The 17,713-nt window shown below is 40.6% G+C and overlaps 2 protein-coding genes across 4 annotated transcripts in view; one reads left to right on the top strand and one right to left on the bottom strand.

The window, feature by feature from the left end:
• Positions 1 to 17,713, top strand: part of itga10 (integrin, alpha 10) — a 104,222-nt gene that overhangs the window by 77,901 nt on the left and 8,608 nt on the right. For all 3 annotated transcript variants that reach the window (XM_061982913.1, XM_061982915.1, XM_061982914.1), the window contains exons 10-22: positions 2,633 to 2,706; positions 2,785 to 2,929; positions 6,475 to 6,623; positions 6,723 to 6,866; positions 6,934 to 7,140; positions 7,227 to 7,357; positions 11,011 to 11,177; positions 14,145 to 14,287; positions 14,353 to 14,463; positions 14,541 to 14,626; positions 14,703 to 14,844; positions 17,420 to 17,512; positions 17,610 to 17,686. In XM_061982913.1, coding sequence (XP_061838897.1) covers positions 2,633 to 2,706; positions 2,785 to 2,929; positions 6,475 to 6,623; positions 6,723 to 6,866; positions 6,934 to 7,140; positions 7,227 to 7,357; positions 11,011 to 11,177; positions 14,145 to 14,287; positions 14,353 to 14,463; positions 14,541 to 14,626; positions 14,703 to 14,844; positions 17,420 to 17,512; positions 17,610 to 17,686 — 1,669 coding nt within the window. The remainder of the gene's footprint in view (positions 1 to 2,632; positions 2,707 to 2,784; positions 2,930 to 6,474; positions 6,624 to 6,722; positions 6,867 to 6,933; positions 7,141 to 7,226; positions 7,358 to 11,010; positions 11,178 to 14,144; positions 14,288 to 14,352; positions 14,464 to 14,540; positions 14,627 to 14,702; positions 14,845 to 17,419; positions 17,513 to 17,609; positions 17,687 to 17,713) is intronic.
• Positions 2,715 to 17,713, bottom strand: part of polr3c (polymerase (RNA) III (DNA directed) polypeptide C) — a 72,388-nt gene continuing 57,389 nt past the window's right edge. The window contains exons 14-15 of the transcript XR_009817600.2: positions 2,926 to 3,001; positions 2,715 to 2,835 (exon numbers count right to left, since the gene is read on the bottom strand). The gene's annotated coding sequence lies outside the window, so the exon portion shown is untranslated. The remainder of the gene's footprint in view (positions 2,836 to 2,925; positions 3,002 to 17,713) is intronic.

Raw genomic sequence — 17,713 nt, 5'->3', positions numbered from 1 at the left:
AACAACGACAAACATATATATTTGATATAGCTCGGTTGGTAGAGCGGCCGTGCCAGCAACTGGGTTGCAGGTTCGATCCCCGCTTCCGCCATCCTAGTCGCTGCCGTTGTGTACTTGGGCAAGACACTTTACCCACCTGCTCCCAGTGCCACCCACACTGGTTTAAATGTAACTTAGATATTGGGTTTCACTATGTAAAGCGCTTTGAGTCACTTGAGAAAACCGCTATATAAATATAATACAGTTCACTTCACTTCACATTTTGGAAGAATATTTGCACCGCAAAGCAACATAAACACTACAGAACTAATTTCCAGAATTCCCTGCAGCTCCAACTTTTCCGGGACGCTACAATGTAAACAAACGCCATTGGTGGATGTACACCTAACATCCACTGTGATGATACCATGTACAATAGCGTATCTAGTCGATACTACTATGATTACATCGATATTTTTTAACATCGCAAAATCTTCTTTCGTTTTTTTTTTTAATGTATATTATGTTTATAAACTCAGGAAATATGTCCCAGGACACATGAGGACTTTGAATATGACCAATGTATGATCCTGTAACTACTTGGTAACTACCCAAATTTGTGGTATCATCCAAAACTAATGAAAAGTATCAAATAACAGAAGAATAAGTGATTATTACATTTTAACAGAAGTGTAAATAGAACATGTTGAAAGAGAAAGTAAGCAGATATTAACAGTAAATGAACAAGTAGATTAACAATTCATTTTCTACCTCTTGTCCTTTATAATGTTGACAAAATAATAGAATGAGAAATGGCACAATATGTTACTGCATAAATTAGGAGCCTTTGTTTGTTTACTTACTACTAAAAGACAAGTTGTCTTGTATGTTCACTATTTTATTTAAGGACAAACCTGCAATAAGAAACATATGTTTAATGTACCTTAAGATTTTTTGTTAAAATAAAGCCAATAATGAATTTTTTTGTGGTGCCTTTTATTTAGAAAAGTACCGAAACATTTTTGGTACCGGTACCAAAACATTGGTATCGGGACAACACTAATACACACACACCGAGCACCAGAGGTGGGTAGATTAGCCAGAAATTGTACTCAAGTAAGAGTACTGTTACTTTAGAGATTTATTACTCAAGTAAAAGTAAGGAGTAGTCACCCAAATATTTACTTGAGTAAAAGTCAAAAGTATGTTGTAAAAAAACTACTCAAGTACTGAGTAACTGATGAGTAACATACACACACATACATTGATATATACAATATATAATTTATATATATATTTTTTGCCATTTTTGTTTACATGTTAATAGTGTTTTAATGAATATACATGCATGTTTAACACATATAGATTCCTTTCTTTCATGAAGACAAGAATATAAGTTGGTGTATTACCTGATTCTGATGACTTGCATTGATTGTAATCAGACAGTAGTGCTGATAGCGTCCACGTTTTCAAATGGAGGAGAAAAAAAGTTCCTCCTTTCTGTCCAATACCACATGAAAGTGGTTGGTTTTTGGCATCTTATATGTCCAGCTTCCATATTCGTTTTTATACACTTTACAAGAAATACATTGGCGGCAAACTCCGTAGCTTGCTAGCTTGTTTGCGCAGGCTTTCGGAGACTCTTATTTTGAAAGCGCAGGCGCGATGGAGCGGCACTTTTATTGTGAAGACAGGAACTGTGCAGTCAGTCTTTAGGCTTTTGACGGGGTTTACGGTTGAAATAAAAAATTGTCTTTTTTCCTTCACACTTTTGATTGATTGATTGGAACTTGTATTAGTGGATTGCACAGTACAGTACATATTCCGTACAATTGACCACTAAATGGTAACACCCCAATAAGTTTTTCAACTTGTTTAAGTCAGGTCATGTGACCCCTGGCTCTGTTTGATTGGTCCAACGTCACCAGTGACTGCATCTGATTGGTGGAACGGAGTGAACGTCACCAGTGACTGTATTTGTTGAAACGCAGGCACTAAGAAGGTCTGTCTGACAGACCAAAACAAACAAAGCGTGCATTAACAGATCGATAAAAATTAGTAGCGAGTAGCGAGCTGAATGTAGATAAAAGTAGCGGAGTAAAAGTAGCGTTTCTTCTCTATAAATATACTCAAGTAAAAGTAAAAGTATGTTGCATTAAAACTACTCTTAGAAGTACAATTTATCCCAAAAGTTACTCAAGTACATGTAACGGAGTAAATGTAGCGCGTTACTACCCACCTCTGCCGAGCACCCACTGGCAGAAATGTAGATCGGCGCCTATGTGTCTGCCTATCTATATGTATGCAGTTCTAAACCTCCTCCATATTTTGTGTGGATATCAAAGCAAGAACAACATGGAACACATGGAGGAAATGGAGAAAAAGGAAGGATGCGGGAGTGTGCAAAGCGCAGTAGTTGAGGTGTCAGGAGATGAAAGTTGATGCCAGTGAAGAGGAAAGAAAAAGGGGTGAGGCTTTTGTCACCTGTGGTGTTTGGCATGGAGAGGAAGGAAGGGAGGACACGTGTAAAGCAACAAGAGGATGAGGAGAACTGACCTGTAATATCCGGCGAGGTACCAGTCTGGAAGATGCGCTCGCTGTCGGAGTGGACCACTCTTCTATGCATCATGGTTGACTGCTAGTCTTTCTTCAGGCACACTGGGCTACAACCAGAGCTCCTTCCACATGGAGATGTCCCAGATTGGCTTCTCCACGCACATACTGGATGTAAGTCGGCCATCACTCTGCGTGCACGTTGATGTTCCCCGTATGTGTGTGTGCCATCTGTCCGTTCTGTCGCACCAGGATGGGATTCTGTTCGGGATCGTGGGCGCCTACGACTGGGACGGCGGCGTGCTGAAGGAGGGAATCAACGGGAGGGTCATGCCGGCCCGGGAGGCCTTCGAGAGCGAGTTCCCGCTGGAGCTCAAAAATCACGCCGCTTACCTCGGTACTGTTTTGTTGTTGTTGTTGTTTCTCTTACTCAGCATCAAGGGTGGGAACTTTCTTTCAACGAGGCATACTGAAAATTCAAGGGATGCAGGGCACGTTGAAATTAGTAGCTTTATCATATGCTAAACCACTAAGTACACTTGATACAAATGCTGATTTGTTTTCCCCATTATTGAACACAAGCTGGTAATACGGTGCCCTTAAAGGGTAAACAACAGTGTTTACGTACAGTACATCATTATATTATACACTATATTGCCAAAAGTATTTGGCCACCTGCCTTGACTCACATATGAACTTGAAGTGCCATCCCATTCCTTACCCATAGGGTTCAATATGATGTCGGTCCACCTTTTGCAGCGTCAACTCTTCTGGGAGGGCTGTCCACAAGGTTGCGGAGTGTGTTTATAGGAATTTTCCACCATTCTTCCAAAAGCGCATTGGTGAGGTCACACACTGATGTTGGTCAAGAAAGCCTGGCTCTCAGTCTCCGTTCTAATTCATCCCAAAAATGTTCTATCGGGTTCAGGTCAGGACTCTGTGCAGGCCAGTCAAGTTTATCCACACCAGACTCTGTTATCCATGTCTCTATGGACCATAGTCTTTGCACTATGCGCTTCAGCCTCCGCTGACCCTTCTCTGTCAGTTTACGTGGCCTACCACTTGGTGGCTGAGTTGCTGTTGTTCCCAAACTCTTCACTTGTCTTATAATAAAGCCCACAGTTGACTTTGGAATATTTAGGAGCGAGGAAATTTCACGACTGGATTTGTTGCACAAGTGGCATCCTATGACAGTTCCACGCTGGAAATCACTGAGAGCGGCCCATTCTTTCACAAATGTTTGTAGAAACAGTCTCTATGCCTAAGTGCTTGATTTTATACACCTGTGGCCGGGCCAAGTGATTAGGACACCTGATTCTCATCATTTAGATGGGTGGCCAAATACTTTTGGCAATATAGTGTATTTAGTAGGAGTGTCATAAAAAATCAATTTTAGAACTAATCGCAATTCCCTGCAGGACGAGGAATAGCTAAACAGGCTTCACTACACATTGTAGCTCACTGGCGTCAAAATGTAAACAAACGCTATTGGTGGATCTACACCTGACATACACTGTAATGATACCAAGTACAAGAGCGTATCTAGTCAATACTACTATGATTACGTCTATATTTTTTGGCATCACAACATCTTCTTTCAATTTTTTAAATGTATATTATGTTTCTAAACTCAGGAAATATGTCCCTGGACACATGAGGACTTTGAATATGACCAATGTATGATCCTGTAACTACTTGGTATCGGATTGACAGAGGTGTGGACTCGAGTCACATGACTTGGACTCGAGTCAGACTCGAGTGATGAATTTGATGACTTTAGACTCGACTTGACAAAATGTAAAAAGACTTGCAACTCGACTTAGACTTTAACATCAATGACTTGTGACTTCACTTGGACTTGAGCCTTTTGAATTGACATGACTTGACATGACTTGCTACTTTCCCCAAAACCCAAAGATGAAAAAGTTATTCGGGAGCGCTCCGTATTTTTCATTGTGTACTTGTCTATCAGCGTTGCGTGTGTCAGCTGGTGTGCTGTCAGTACAACAGCCAATCAAATTAGATCTACTTTGTTTTCATCACACAGCATTCATCCAATCAAATTGCAGGACAACCAACGAAGAAGACATGTCCAAACCACACGCCAGTGAACAAAAAATGATACCTAAAATAATTTCGTTTGGGTATAAAAATTACGAGGTGGTCAACACAAAACGGTTTGCAATATGCAACACATGCGGTTCGAAAATTACTGATGGAGAGGCAACAACTTCCAACTTCGTCCGGCATTTGAAGTTGCACAAAGAAGGGTAAGTTTTGAATGTAAGATAACGTTTATTGGCTAAGTAACGTGACTTTTATTTGCTGTGTAGTTAAATCAGTGAGGCTGTAAACTCACTGCTAACGTTATAACGTTATTGCAAACACGGGAATCTGTTGCAGTTCACTACCTTATTCATACTTTTTGTACAGTGATTTTTTTTAAGCAGGGTTACGTTAGTCAATATATCACACGTAACGTTAGACGGCGGTCAGCAGCACCGCGTATTTTAGCCACCTAAAAAAAGACAAAAATAGTCAAATAAAGGTCAGTTAAAATGTATACTATATTATGAATAAGTGTACCGTTTTAGCTAGCTTTCTGACATACTGTTGGTTGTTTACCTCAGTGGTCCCCAACCACCGGGCCGCGGCCCGCTACTGGTCCGTGGATCGATTGGTATCGGGCCGCACAAAAAATATATATATATTTTTTTTTTCTTTTTTTAATTAAATCAACATAAAAAACACAAGATACACTTACAAGTAGTGCACCAACCCAAAAAAACTCTCTCCCCCCTTTTGTTCTGGGCATTGAACATGAAGACTCTTCCTTCACTGTTACGAGTGGCCATGAGAGTCTTGGCAGTGCCTGCCTCCAGTGCTCCAGTGGAGCGAGTTTTCAGCCATGGTGGCATCATACTACGCCCCCATCGTGCACAAATGACTGACAGACTCTTGGCTAATTTGGTCTTTTGCAAATGCAATGCAGCATAGGGCCCTGACATATAAAAAGTACAACTTTTTTGTTATGTTCACGTATATGTCATGTTTTTTCAATGTTAACACTTTTGTACAAATAAGTACATTTGCACTTTATTTTTCAATGTGTTTGTTCTGTAAAGGAATGAGTTAATGTTTAAAATGACTGGTTAATAGTGCTATTATAAAGTGCAATGTCAGCACAATTTTCTTTCCTGCAATTTAAAATGCACTTGTTTTAATAAATAAATACAGCGTTTGAAAAGCATACACAATCTGTGTTAATATATTAGTCTGTGGTTAAAAGGACTTGAAAGGACTCGAAACTCAAAATGCAGGACTTAGGACTTGACTTGAGACTTTCCAGTCTTGACTTTGGACTTGACTCGGGGCTTGCCTGTCTTGACTCGGGACTTGACTCGGACTTGAGGGCAAAGACTTGAGACTTACTTGTGACTTGCAAAACAATGACTTGGTCCCACCTCTGCGGATTGATACCCAAATGTGTGGTATCATCCAAGACTAATGTAAAGCATCAAACAGAAGAATAAGTGATTATTACATTTTAACAGAAGTGTAGATAGAACATGTTAAAAGAGAAAGTAAGCAGATATTAACAGTAAATGAACAAGTAGATTAATAATTCATTTTCTACCACTTGTCCTTAATAATTTTGACAAAATAATAGAATGGAAAATGACATGTTACTGCATACGTCAGCAGCTAAATTAGGAGCCTTTGTTTGTTTACTTACTACTAAAAGACAAGTTGTCTTGTATATTCACTATTTTAAGGACAAACTTGCAATAAGAAACATATGTTTAATGTACCCTAACATTTTTGTTAAAATTTTTCAAAGCGATAGATTTAGAAATAACTGCAAGCATGAAATCTACTACTTTGAACAGGTTCAGAGATCCTTGTACTGTTCTTACGGAGTTCCCCCGCATGTTTGTGCAGGCTACACGGTGTCGTCGGTGCTCGTGGGTGATTGGCGGAGGCTTTATGTCGCCGGTGCTCCTCGCTTCAAACACAAAGGCAAAGTCATCCTGTTTGAACTCAGCGATGACGGCCAAGTCAACATAGTGCAGGCCCTCAATGGCGAACAGGTGCCCCTCCATCATGCTCTTAAGGACTCCTCCATTGTAGTCATTGAGCAATGCTTCCCTCTGGTGGCGAGCAGGTGAAATAACATGTCTCTCTCTTAGATTGGCTCCTATTATGGCAGCGAGCTGTGCGGACTGGACGTAGACCAGGATGGCATCACTGACGTCCTCCTGGTTGCAGCCCCCATGTACCTGGGCTCAGGGAACAAGGAGGCTGGTAGAGTCTACATCTACACCCTCAGCGGGGTAAGAATCCGCTCGGATGCCGATGTGTTGCCGTCAAACTGTATCCATAGTCTTTCTTCCTTCCCAGGAAGAGGTGTTCGTCTCCAACGGCACCCTCAAGTCGGACAAAAAGTCCCAAGATGCCAGGTTTGGCTACGCAATGGCCGCAGCTTCGGACCTCAACCACGATGGTTTCACCGACCTGCTGGTGGGCGCACCTTTGGAGGACGACCACCGAGGCGCCGTTTACGTGTACCACGGCCAAAGCATTTATATCATCCACAATTACAAGCAGGTGTCGTATTAAACTTAAAAGATCCCACGGTAACTTTGGAATCTCATCTGAGTTAGCTTTATTTTTACTATCTTTTTACACTTCAGCGTATTTCAGGGATGTCAGTGTCACCGGCCTTGCAGTATTTTGGCCGCAGCGTGAGCGCAAGGTTGGACTTGGACGGAGATGGGCTCATTGACTTGGCGGTTGGATCTCATGGTAGCGCTGTGCTGCTCAGGTGAGACGGATTTGGTTCTGTTAGACGGTTTTATTGACGGCATTGTAAGGCAGTGAATCTTTGGGCACCTAAAGATTCGATCCAGTTCCCATTCCTGGGGTGGCGATTCGATTCAGAATAGAGTTGATTCACACTGACTATCGCAATGTATTTTTTAGTATAACTTTATTGAAAAATTTTAAAAAAGAGGTTACAGGTTAGAAAAGCTCATTCGGGTTGCATGGAGATGGTCTAAAACATACATACATATATATGTACTATGTGTGTGTGTATATACATATATATAGAATAGAATAGAATAGAAAGTACTTTATTGATCCCTGGGGGAAATTCAGCACCACAGTTCGTTCACAATAGACAATAATAATAAAAAATAATATAATATATATAATATATATATATAATATATAATATATGAATAATATAAACATATTCTACATTTAAGTGCAGTCAAGAAGGAACATATGCATTATATATATATATATATATATATATATATATACAGTATATATATATATATACAGTATATATATATATATATATATACTATAGGTGTGTGTATATATATTTAAATAGATTCAGATTATTATATTAATATACATACGTTAGGTCAGGAAAAACACAGAGGCTTTAAGGCTATATCATCCCTACAAGCCTGTTCCACAGGTTTCCCTGCTCGTCAGGGCATTTTATAACATCCCCTGACGAGCAGGGAAACCTGCTAAACAGGCTTGTAGGGATGATATAGCCTCTGTGTTTTTTGACCTAACGTATATTCCGCTCTACCCCGGTATTGAGCACTGTATAACGGATAAACCACAAAAACCTAGACTATATAGTCCAAGTAGACATACAATCACATACAGTACATAAAACAAACAAAATACAGTATAAAAGGCATTATCACATAATATTAAAAACAGAGCACTGTATAACGGATAAACCACAGAAACCTTGAATACATATATATACACACATATATATATATATATATATATATATATATATACAGGCACGTGCACACATAGGGCCCTATGGGTGCTTGAGCCCCTGCCCTTTTTTGCCTCGTCTTAAAAAGTGCCCTCTGCCTGTGTGTGTGTTTTGTTTTTCTTTAAACAACATTAATACATTCCTGTCAGGGATGTAAAAAAAAACAAAAACAAAAAAACAGCGGTACAAAAACTCCACGTTTTCTTGTAATACCGGGTTGTATGAGCCTGCCGCTTCCGCCAGAGAGAGAGAGAGAGAGGGCGAGTGAGTGAGTGAGTAAGTGAGAGGAGAGAGAGCCAAGTTACTGCGCCCCTGACGAGACGTGACAGTGGAGCAACTTGAACCTGTGAGTTATGGTCTAGTCGCCGTCCACTTATTCAGCATCTAATATGGGTAATATTTCAGAAAAACGCTGTATTATTCTATTATTCAATGTGTCAGCTTCTGTTTTTGCCGGACGTCAGAGCACGGCGCATCAATTGAGCACGGCACATCAATTCCGCACAGAGCAGAGCGGATCGTGCGGGACAGGAAGTAGTGTACAAAATACAAAATAAACACCGGGTTAATTTTCAAAATAAAATGCACTGTGTTTACGGCGGATCACATTTCTCTCACAGTAGAGGTTTAGATATAAAGTTTATTGTGACTTTGCTATTACTGTGTGGGTTAACAAAATAATAATAATAATGATAATAATAACAATAATAAGAATAATAATAATGATAATAATAATAATTATTATTATTATAATGGAAGAAATGATGAAAACATATGCCACGATTCCAGTGTCCACTGCCACAGTAGAGGTATTTTTCTAAACTGAAGCTGGTCAAAAACTCACTCAGAGGCCTATGCACAGAAGAGAGGCTGTCTGATCTCCTTCTCCTCTCCCTTGAAAAAGACGGAGTCATAAATCACAATGATGTGATCAACATCTACAGGGACATGGCCCCCAGAAGGTTGCTGCTTTAAGGCCCCCAGAAGGTTTGGCTACTGATTGTGCACTGATTTCACAGCATTTCATGGAAGCCCTGAATTTACATTGAGGAGCATATTTGGGTATGGGTGGCCTCCATCCTACAGCCCTCTACTGGCTCCTGGTCCATATTTTTGGCCCTGTATTGCGTTTCAGTTGTTTAGTCTGAGCATTAAATGAGAAAGACCATAAGTTACAACTTGATGGTGTTTTCATCAAGTTAAGGGAAGAAGGACAGATTTTCACATTGAAGTTTTTTCCATTTGGGTATTTTTTTTTTCAAAGTTCATGTTGCACTGTTCAATGTTCAATATTAAAGTGCTTATCTTTAACAATAAATAGCCTAATAATAAACCAGTGTTTTGTTGCTTTTCATGTCTTCCAAGCCTATGATAATGTGAATTTACTCATTATGACAATAATTTGTTGACACAAAAGAAATAGCAATCACTTTTACCTACAAAGGACACACAGCTAAGTAGTTATCTTCCTATTAGCAAATTTTATTTTACATTAATTTCCATATTGTGTAAAGGACCAAAAAAAAATTTCCTGCCCTTTTCTGACTTTGAGCCCCTGCCCCTCTATAATCATGTGCACGTCCCTGTATGTATATATATATATATATATATATATATATATATATATATATATATATATATATATATATATATATGTTAGGTCAAAAAAAAAAACACAGAGACTATTTCATCCCTACAAGCCTGTTTCGCAGGTTTCCCAGGGGATTTCAGGAACAAATCCCTGCGAGACAGGCTCGTAGGGATGAAATAGCCTCTGTGTTTTTTGACCTAACGTATATTCCGCTCTACCCCGGTATTGAGCACTGTATAACGGATAAACCACAGAAACCTAGACTATATATATATATATATATATATATATATATATATACACATACATATACACACAGTTGTGGTCAAAAGTTTACATACACTTGTAAAGAACATAATATGAGCAAATCTGCTGGGTCAAAAGTATACATACAGCAATGTTAATATTTGGTTACATGTCCCTTGGCAAGCTTCACTGCAATAAGGCACTTTTGATAGCCTTCGTTAATTAAGTGTATGTAAACGTTTGACCACGACTGTATATACACACACATCTTGTATATATACTGTGTGTATATATCATGTTTTTTTCTTTCGTTCTTCATCGATTTTTGAAAATTATAAATTGATTAAGAATCAGGTTGAATAAGAATCGCGATTCGGATGTAAATCAACTTTTTTGTGCAACCCTACAGCATTGTGTAAAAAAAAATAAAAAAAATAAATAAACAGGCTTCGCTACACGTCTTAAAATAAAGCCTGGAGCTCTGCCAACTATATGCCAATCGGCCACAGCCATGGGGACTGGGACAGGCCAACGGTTCTCAATTGCTTTTTTCACGCCGCCATGTTTTGTGTTAGCTTGTTGTGGACATGTTGAGCTGTTTGTAAGTAAGACTGCTGCCACTTGGCTGTAGGGTTGTGTATCACTCCAGCGTGATGAAATAAATTGTGAAAAGTATCAAAATCAGTCACAGTATTGGCAGAACCGGTCCTCTATTCACCTGGAAACGAATTGATACCGACATTTTCCATGTCACCCATCCTTTGATCATGTCTTCCTTTTACGAAGCAGGAAGTAGCCCGCTGACCAACATTGCGTCTGCTTGTAGATCCAGAAGCATCGTCCAGATCAACGTGACTCTGGCCTTCCAGCCGCATTCCATCAACGTTATCCAAAAGACATGCCAGCGAGGAGGCAGAGAGTCAGCCTGCCTCGACGCCACAGCCTGTTTTATGGCGGTGTCGCGCTCCCCTGGACCCAACAGCAACAGCTTTGGTACGTCCTTACTTTAAACCCTTCTTTGTTCTTACTTTTCACCCCTCTGTGCTCTGCATGGGACTACGGACCGGTACCCTATTCGGTACCCAACGTTTTATCAAACACATCCTTTATTGATATAGATTACGTGTCTATCACGACGTATGTTGATATTGTTTTATTGCCCTTAGTAGCAACCAGATGTCGTCATTACCATCGAGTACCGATTCAAACGGTACCATATTTCGATACCTTAGGTGCACATGACGCCACGTCCGGTTGCAGACTTGGCAGGGGCCACAAGCACAGTGCGGACAAACAGGCGTATTCGTAGTGGCCTGTCTTTAAGTGATGTTGTCATTTTCCATTGCAACAAAGCATGCAACGCCTGATAGAAAGAGCTCAAAAGTAGGGCTGCGTTTTTCCAAAATGTGCTAGCTTAATATTAGCATTAGCAATCGTACATGGCGACCTTAACACTTCCAAATTTGGCAATCAAAACAACAACTAAGATGCAATCAAACAGCTGACGTGTAATCAATCAGTACACTTTGTAAGGCTCAACCAAACACGTTCAACCTAATGGCAAAGACTTCTACCGGACTACGGCAATAGACCAAGGACAAACTGAAATAAATGCATACTTGCAAATGTAAAAACACAAGATAATTGTCCAGAACAGTTATCAATATTAGCTTGGTGTTCAATGTTTACCTAACAAAAATAGATTTTACTATCAAAAAAAACAACTTTTATTACTACATGAATACACAAAAGTTTAAAAAAATGGTACCTTTGCATACAGGTATCGATTATCAGGTACAGTATTGTTTCAAATGTGAGAGGTATCCATTAGGGTTGCACGATAACGACAATATAGATCAGGGGTGCCCAAACTTTTTGACTCGGGGGCCGCATTGGGTTAAAAATTTTTGTTTGGGGTCGTGATGATGTCACGTTATCGATGGAAAAATGCATTTTTAGACAATATGATATGCCTGAGCGGCTAGGAGACACCGAGAGTAACAAGCAGTAGAAAATGGATTAGAAAAGACATATTTAAAAAAAAAAAAAAAAATTTTAAATATATATATATATACATATATATATATATATATATATATATATATATATATATATATTTATTTATTTATTTTTATTTTATTTGTTATTTAATTTTTTTACTTTTTTTTTTTACTTTTTTTTTAACTTAATTTGTTTTAACTTTTTTTGTAACGGATTTTGGACTCTGTAGTTTGGGGGCCCCTGATATAGATGATATAAAATTGTCTGACGATAAAGATTTGTGTTTTTTGTCTGATTATAATTGTGATCAAAATTGGAATCATTCAATGATCTTGAAAATGTGAAATATCAGTATCCGCATTGGTATGACTAATACTGCCCCTGTAACTACTTGGTATTGGACCGAGACTCAAATGTGTACTATTGCGCAAAACCCATGTAAAATATTCCAACAACAGAAGAAAAAGGAATTATTATATTTCCACAGAAGTGTAGATAGAACATGTGACAACAAAAAGTAACCAGAAATTAACAATAGATTAATAATAGTTTGGAGAAAATGATATACAACTGGAATTTCTGTAATATGTTACTGCATTCATTAGCGGCTAAATTAGGAGCCTTTGTAATGCATTTTAAAATGCTTTTATCATTTATCTACAAAACAATATAACTTAATATATATGGTTATCATATTGCCAAAAGTATTTGGCCACCTGCCTTGACTCACATATGAACTTGAAGTGCCATCCCATTCCTAACCCATAGGGTTCAATATGATGTCGGTCCACCTTTTGCAGCTATTACAGCTTCAACTCTTCTGGGAAGGCTGTCCACAAGGTTGCGGAGTGTGTTTATAGGAATTTTCCACCATTCTTCCAAAAGAGCATTAGTGAGGTCACACACTGATGTTGGTCCAGAAGGCCTGGCTCACAGTCTCCGTTCTAATTCACCCCATGTGTTCTATCAGGTTCTGGTCAGGACTCTGTGCAGGCCAGTCAAGTTCATCCACACCAGACTATGTCATGGACTTTGCTTTGTGCACTGGTGCACAGTCATGTTGGAAGAGGAAGGAGGCCGCTCCAAACTGTTCCCACAAGGTTGGGAGCATGGAATTGTCCAAAATGTTTTGGTATTCTGGAGCATTGAAAGTTCCTTTCACTGGAACTGAGGGGCCAAGCCCAACTCCTGAAAAACAACCCCACACCATAATTCCTCCTCCACCAAATTTCACACTCGGCACAATGCAGTCCGAAATGTAGCATTCTCCTGGCAACCTCCAAACCCAGACTGGTCCATCAGATTGCCAGATGGAAAAGCGTGATTCATCACTCCAGAGAATGCGTCTCCACTGCTCTAGAGTCCAGTGGCGATGTGCTTTACACCACTGCACTTTGCATTGGACTTGGTGATGTATGGCTTAGATGCAGCTGCTCGGCCATGGAAACCCATATCATGAAGCTCTCTGCGTACTGTACGTGGGCTAATTGGAATGTTGGAGCTCTGTAGCAACTGACTATGCAGAAAGTCTTTGCACTATGCGCTTCAGCATCCGCTGACCCCTCTCTGTCAGTTTACGTGGCCTACCACTTTGTGGCTGAGTTGCTGTTGTTCCCAAACTCTTCCATTTTCTTATAATAAAGCAGACAGTCGACTTTGGAATATTTAGGAGCGAGGAAATTTCACGACTGGATTTGTTGCACAGGTGGTATCCTATGACAGTTCCACGCTGGAAATCACTGAGAGCGGCCCATTCTTTCACAAATGTTTGTAGAAACAGTCTCCATGCCTAAGTGCTTGATTTTATACACCTGTGGCCGGGCCAAGTGATTAGGACACCTGATTCTCATCATTTAGATGGGTGGCCAAATACCTTTGGCAATATATATTGTGTATATAGATTTAAGGCTGCATCCCTAATATCCACCCCGACTTGTGACCTTTGTGATCTCTCCTCAGACCTCTGGGTGTCGGCCATGTTGGACGACAGGAAGTTATCAGCTCGGGCACTGTTTGACGACAGCTCCCACCGGCAGACCCAGCTGTCGCTGCGGGCCCACACAGGGCAGACTCTTTGCTACAAGCTGCCCTTCCACGTCTATGTAAGCATTGCGAGCAAGCTGCGGCCAACGCCTCGTTTCTAAGACCAACTTTGTGTCCCGACTAGGACACGGCAGACTACATCCGTCCCATTAGCTTCTCCCTGCGCTTCAAGATCAACAACACGGAGAGTGGGCCCGTGTTGGACGAGGGCTGGCCCACTTCCATCAAGAAATATGTGGGTGAAAAGCGGTATTTCCGGTTATTTCCCACCTCTACCAAATCCTCAAGTCCATTCCACGTGTCCTCCGCTAGATCCCGTTCTTTAAGGACTGTGGCGAGGACGACGTGTGCACCACGGACCTGGTGCTGCAGGCACAAATGGACATCTCTGGGACCAGGTAAGGGTTGGGATTCCAAAAAACAAGCCGATGTTTAAGTTCTACCGAGTCAGGTTATACCCCGTTTCCTGTGCAGACAGAGGCCCTACGTGATCCGTAGCCCTCGTAGGCGTCTGTCAGTGGAGGTCCAACTGGAGAACCGACTAGAAAACGCCTACAACACCAGCCTGACGCTGCACTACTCACGCAACCTGCACTTCTCCAGCCTCAGTATCAGGGTAAACATCTACACACCAACACTGGCCTCAATCCTGAAAAATGACTGCATCCATTCCATTTTACACACAGCTTATTTATATATATATATAAAAAAAATATATATATATATCAATGAATCAATCAATGTTTATTTATATAGCCCTAAATCACAAGTGTCTCAAAGGGCTGCACAAGCCACAACGACATCAGCGGTACAGAGCCCACATAAGGGCAAGGAAAAACTCACAACCCCAATGGGACGTCGATGTGAATGACTATGAGAAACCTTGGAGAGGACCGCATATGTGGGTAACCCACCCCCTCTAGGGGAGACCGGATGCAATGGACATCGAGTGGGTCTGACATAATATTGTGAAAGTCCAGTCCATAGTAGATCTAACATAATAGTGAGAGTCCAGTACATAGTGGGGCCATTAGGAGACCATCTCGAGCGGAGACGGGTCAGCAGCGCAGAGATGTCCCCAACCGATGCACAGGCGAGCGGTCCACCCCGGGTCCCGACTCTGGGACCCGGGTGAGTCTTTATATATATAAACTGTATACAGTATATATATATATATGTATATATATATATATTAGGGTTGTACGATATACCAGTATTAGTATAGTCATCATTGGCATCCTTCCGTCTCGGGAGACGATGGGGTAGATCCAAAAAGGGGGTGGGTCTCACTGCGAGATGGCCCCTGGCACCCGTTTCTTTCGCCAATCGGATGGGCTTAGAACCGGTATCTGCTGGAGTGACCTCTCCAGTGGACCTCTCCAATGGATCTACACGGCCTTGGCATGGAACTATGGAGGGCAAGCTGTTGTCCAGGCAGCAAGCCCCCCCTCTCCGCATGGCTGGTGGATCCAAGGGAGCGACGAGTGTCGATACAACTGGGCACCAGCGACGCCGCAGGAGTTGCCGGAATGACACTACAACGTCAAACCGCCTTCAGGACTCCGGCTCCTGATTTTCTGTCGGGGTTTACTCCCTTAGCCTTACCCTCGAGTGGGTTGACCGCAAGGCAGCGGTGGTTTTGAGATTGGAGATTTCCTTCTCCTAGATGGGCTGTCTTACCAGGTTTACGAGCCTCCATCTCCCCGAATGCGGCAGGTAGCACGGGGGTACATCTTACCCGTGGCAGTATAAGCCCGACCTGACTATAGTATAGTATAGTATAGTATAGTATAGTATAGTACCGCGATACTAATGAATCATTTTCGGTACAATACCGCCTCTGCAAAGTACCGGTCACCCATTGGTGGATCTACACTAACATCCACTGTAATGATACCAAGTACAGTAGCGTATCTAGTCGATACTACTATGATTACGTCAATATTTTTTGGCATTACAATATCTTCTTTTGTTTTTAAAAAAATGTATATTATGTTTATAAAGTCAGGAAATATGTCCCTGGACACATGAGGACTTTGAATATGACCAATGTATGATCCTGTCACTACTTGGTATCGGATTGATACCCAAATTTGTGGTATCATCCAAAACTAATGTAAAGTATCAAACAACAGAAGAATAAGTGATTATTACATTTTAACAGAAGTGTAGATGGAACAAGTTAAGAGAGAAAGTAAGCAGATCCAGGGTGTACCCCGCCTTCCGCCCGATTGTAGCTGAGCTAGGCTCCAGCTAACAGTTAGTATGTGTCAATTACCAAACTATATGACTCTGAGGTAATCGGCTGCAAAAATGGCTAAAAAAAAGTTTGCATGCTAATGTTAGCAATGCTGCCTGATATTAAACAGTGCAGTCTTATTGTTTTAGTCTCATCCAGTGGCCAATACTAGTGGATAGGGATGTCCGATAATGGCTATTTTGCCGATATCCGATATTGTCCAACTCTTAATTACGATACCGATATCAACCGATAGTGATATATACAGTCGTGGAATTAACACATTATTATGCCTAATTTGGACAACCAGGTATGGTGAAGATAAGGTCCTTTTTTTCAAAAATGTATTAAATAAAATAAGATAAATAAATTGAAAATATTTTCTTGAATAAAAAAGAAAGTAAAACAATATAAAAAACAGTTACATAGAAACTAGTAATTAATGAAAATGAGTAAAATTAACTGTTAAAGGTTAGTACTATTAGTGGACCAGCAGCACGCACAATCATGTGTGCTTGCGGGCTGTATCCCTTGCAGACTGTATTGATATATATTGATATATAATGTAGGAACCAGAATATTAATAACAGAAAGAAACAACCCTTTTGTGTGAATGAGTGTAAATGGGGGAGGGAGGTTTTTTGGGTTGGTGCACTAATTGTAAGTGTATCTTGTGTTTTTTATGTTGATTTAAAAAAAAAAAAAAAAAAAAAAAGATACCGATAATAAAAAAAACGATACCGATATTTTCCGATATTACATTTTAAAGCATTTATCGGCCGATAATATCGATAACTACTACTGGAGTATTGTTTTTGGTTAATTTAGCCATTTTTATGCTTGAAAATGCTTAGTTTAGTTGATTGATATTGTATTGGGATAGGCTCCAGCTGGCATATTAAAAAACAATGGATGGATGCTGAAATGAACATCATTTCTTCTTCAACTGCAGGAGGATGCCAACTTTAAGATTGAATGCACGGCGGTGGGTTCCAACAGCCACTCGTGTAACGTCAGCTACCCGGTGTTCCGCTCCCAGTCCAAGGTACCTGCGGGCGTAGGCGCACCGTTCAGCCGATTCTTACTCCCCTCCAGGTGTGACGCGTGCTTTCATCCAACGGTTTTGTCTTTCCAACGAAAAGGTGAACTTCATGCTGGAGTTTGAGTTCAGCTGCTCCGCCCTGCACAGTCGAGTCCAAATGAAGCTCAATGCCGCCAGGTAACATGACTAGCACGCACGCTAACG

The sequence above is a fragment of the Nerophis lumbriciformis genome, linkage group LG21 (genome assembly GCF_033978685.3).
Source record: "Nerophis lumbriciformis linkage group LG21, RoL_Nlum_v2.1, whole genome shotgun sequence".
Taxonomy (NCBI): Eukaryota; Metazoa; Chordata; class Actinopteri; order Syngnathiformes; family Syngnathidae; genus Nerophis; species Nerophis lumbriciformis.
Note: the sequence above shows the minus strand (reverse complement) of the source record. Positions and strands in the feature narration are given on the sequence as shown.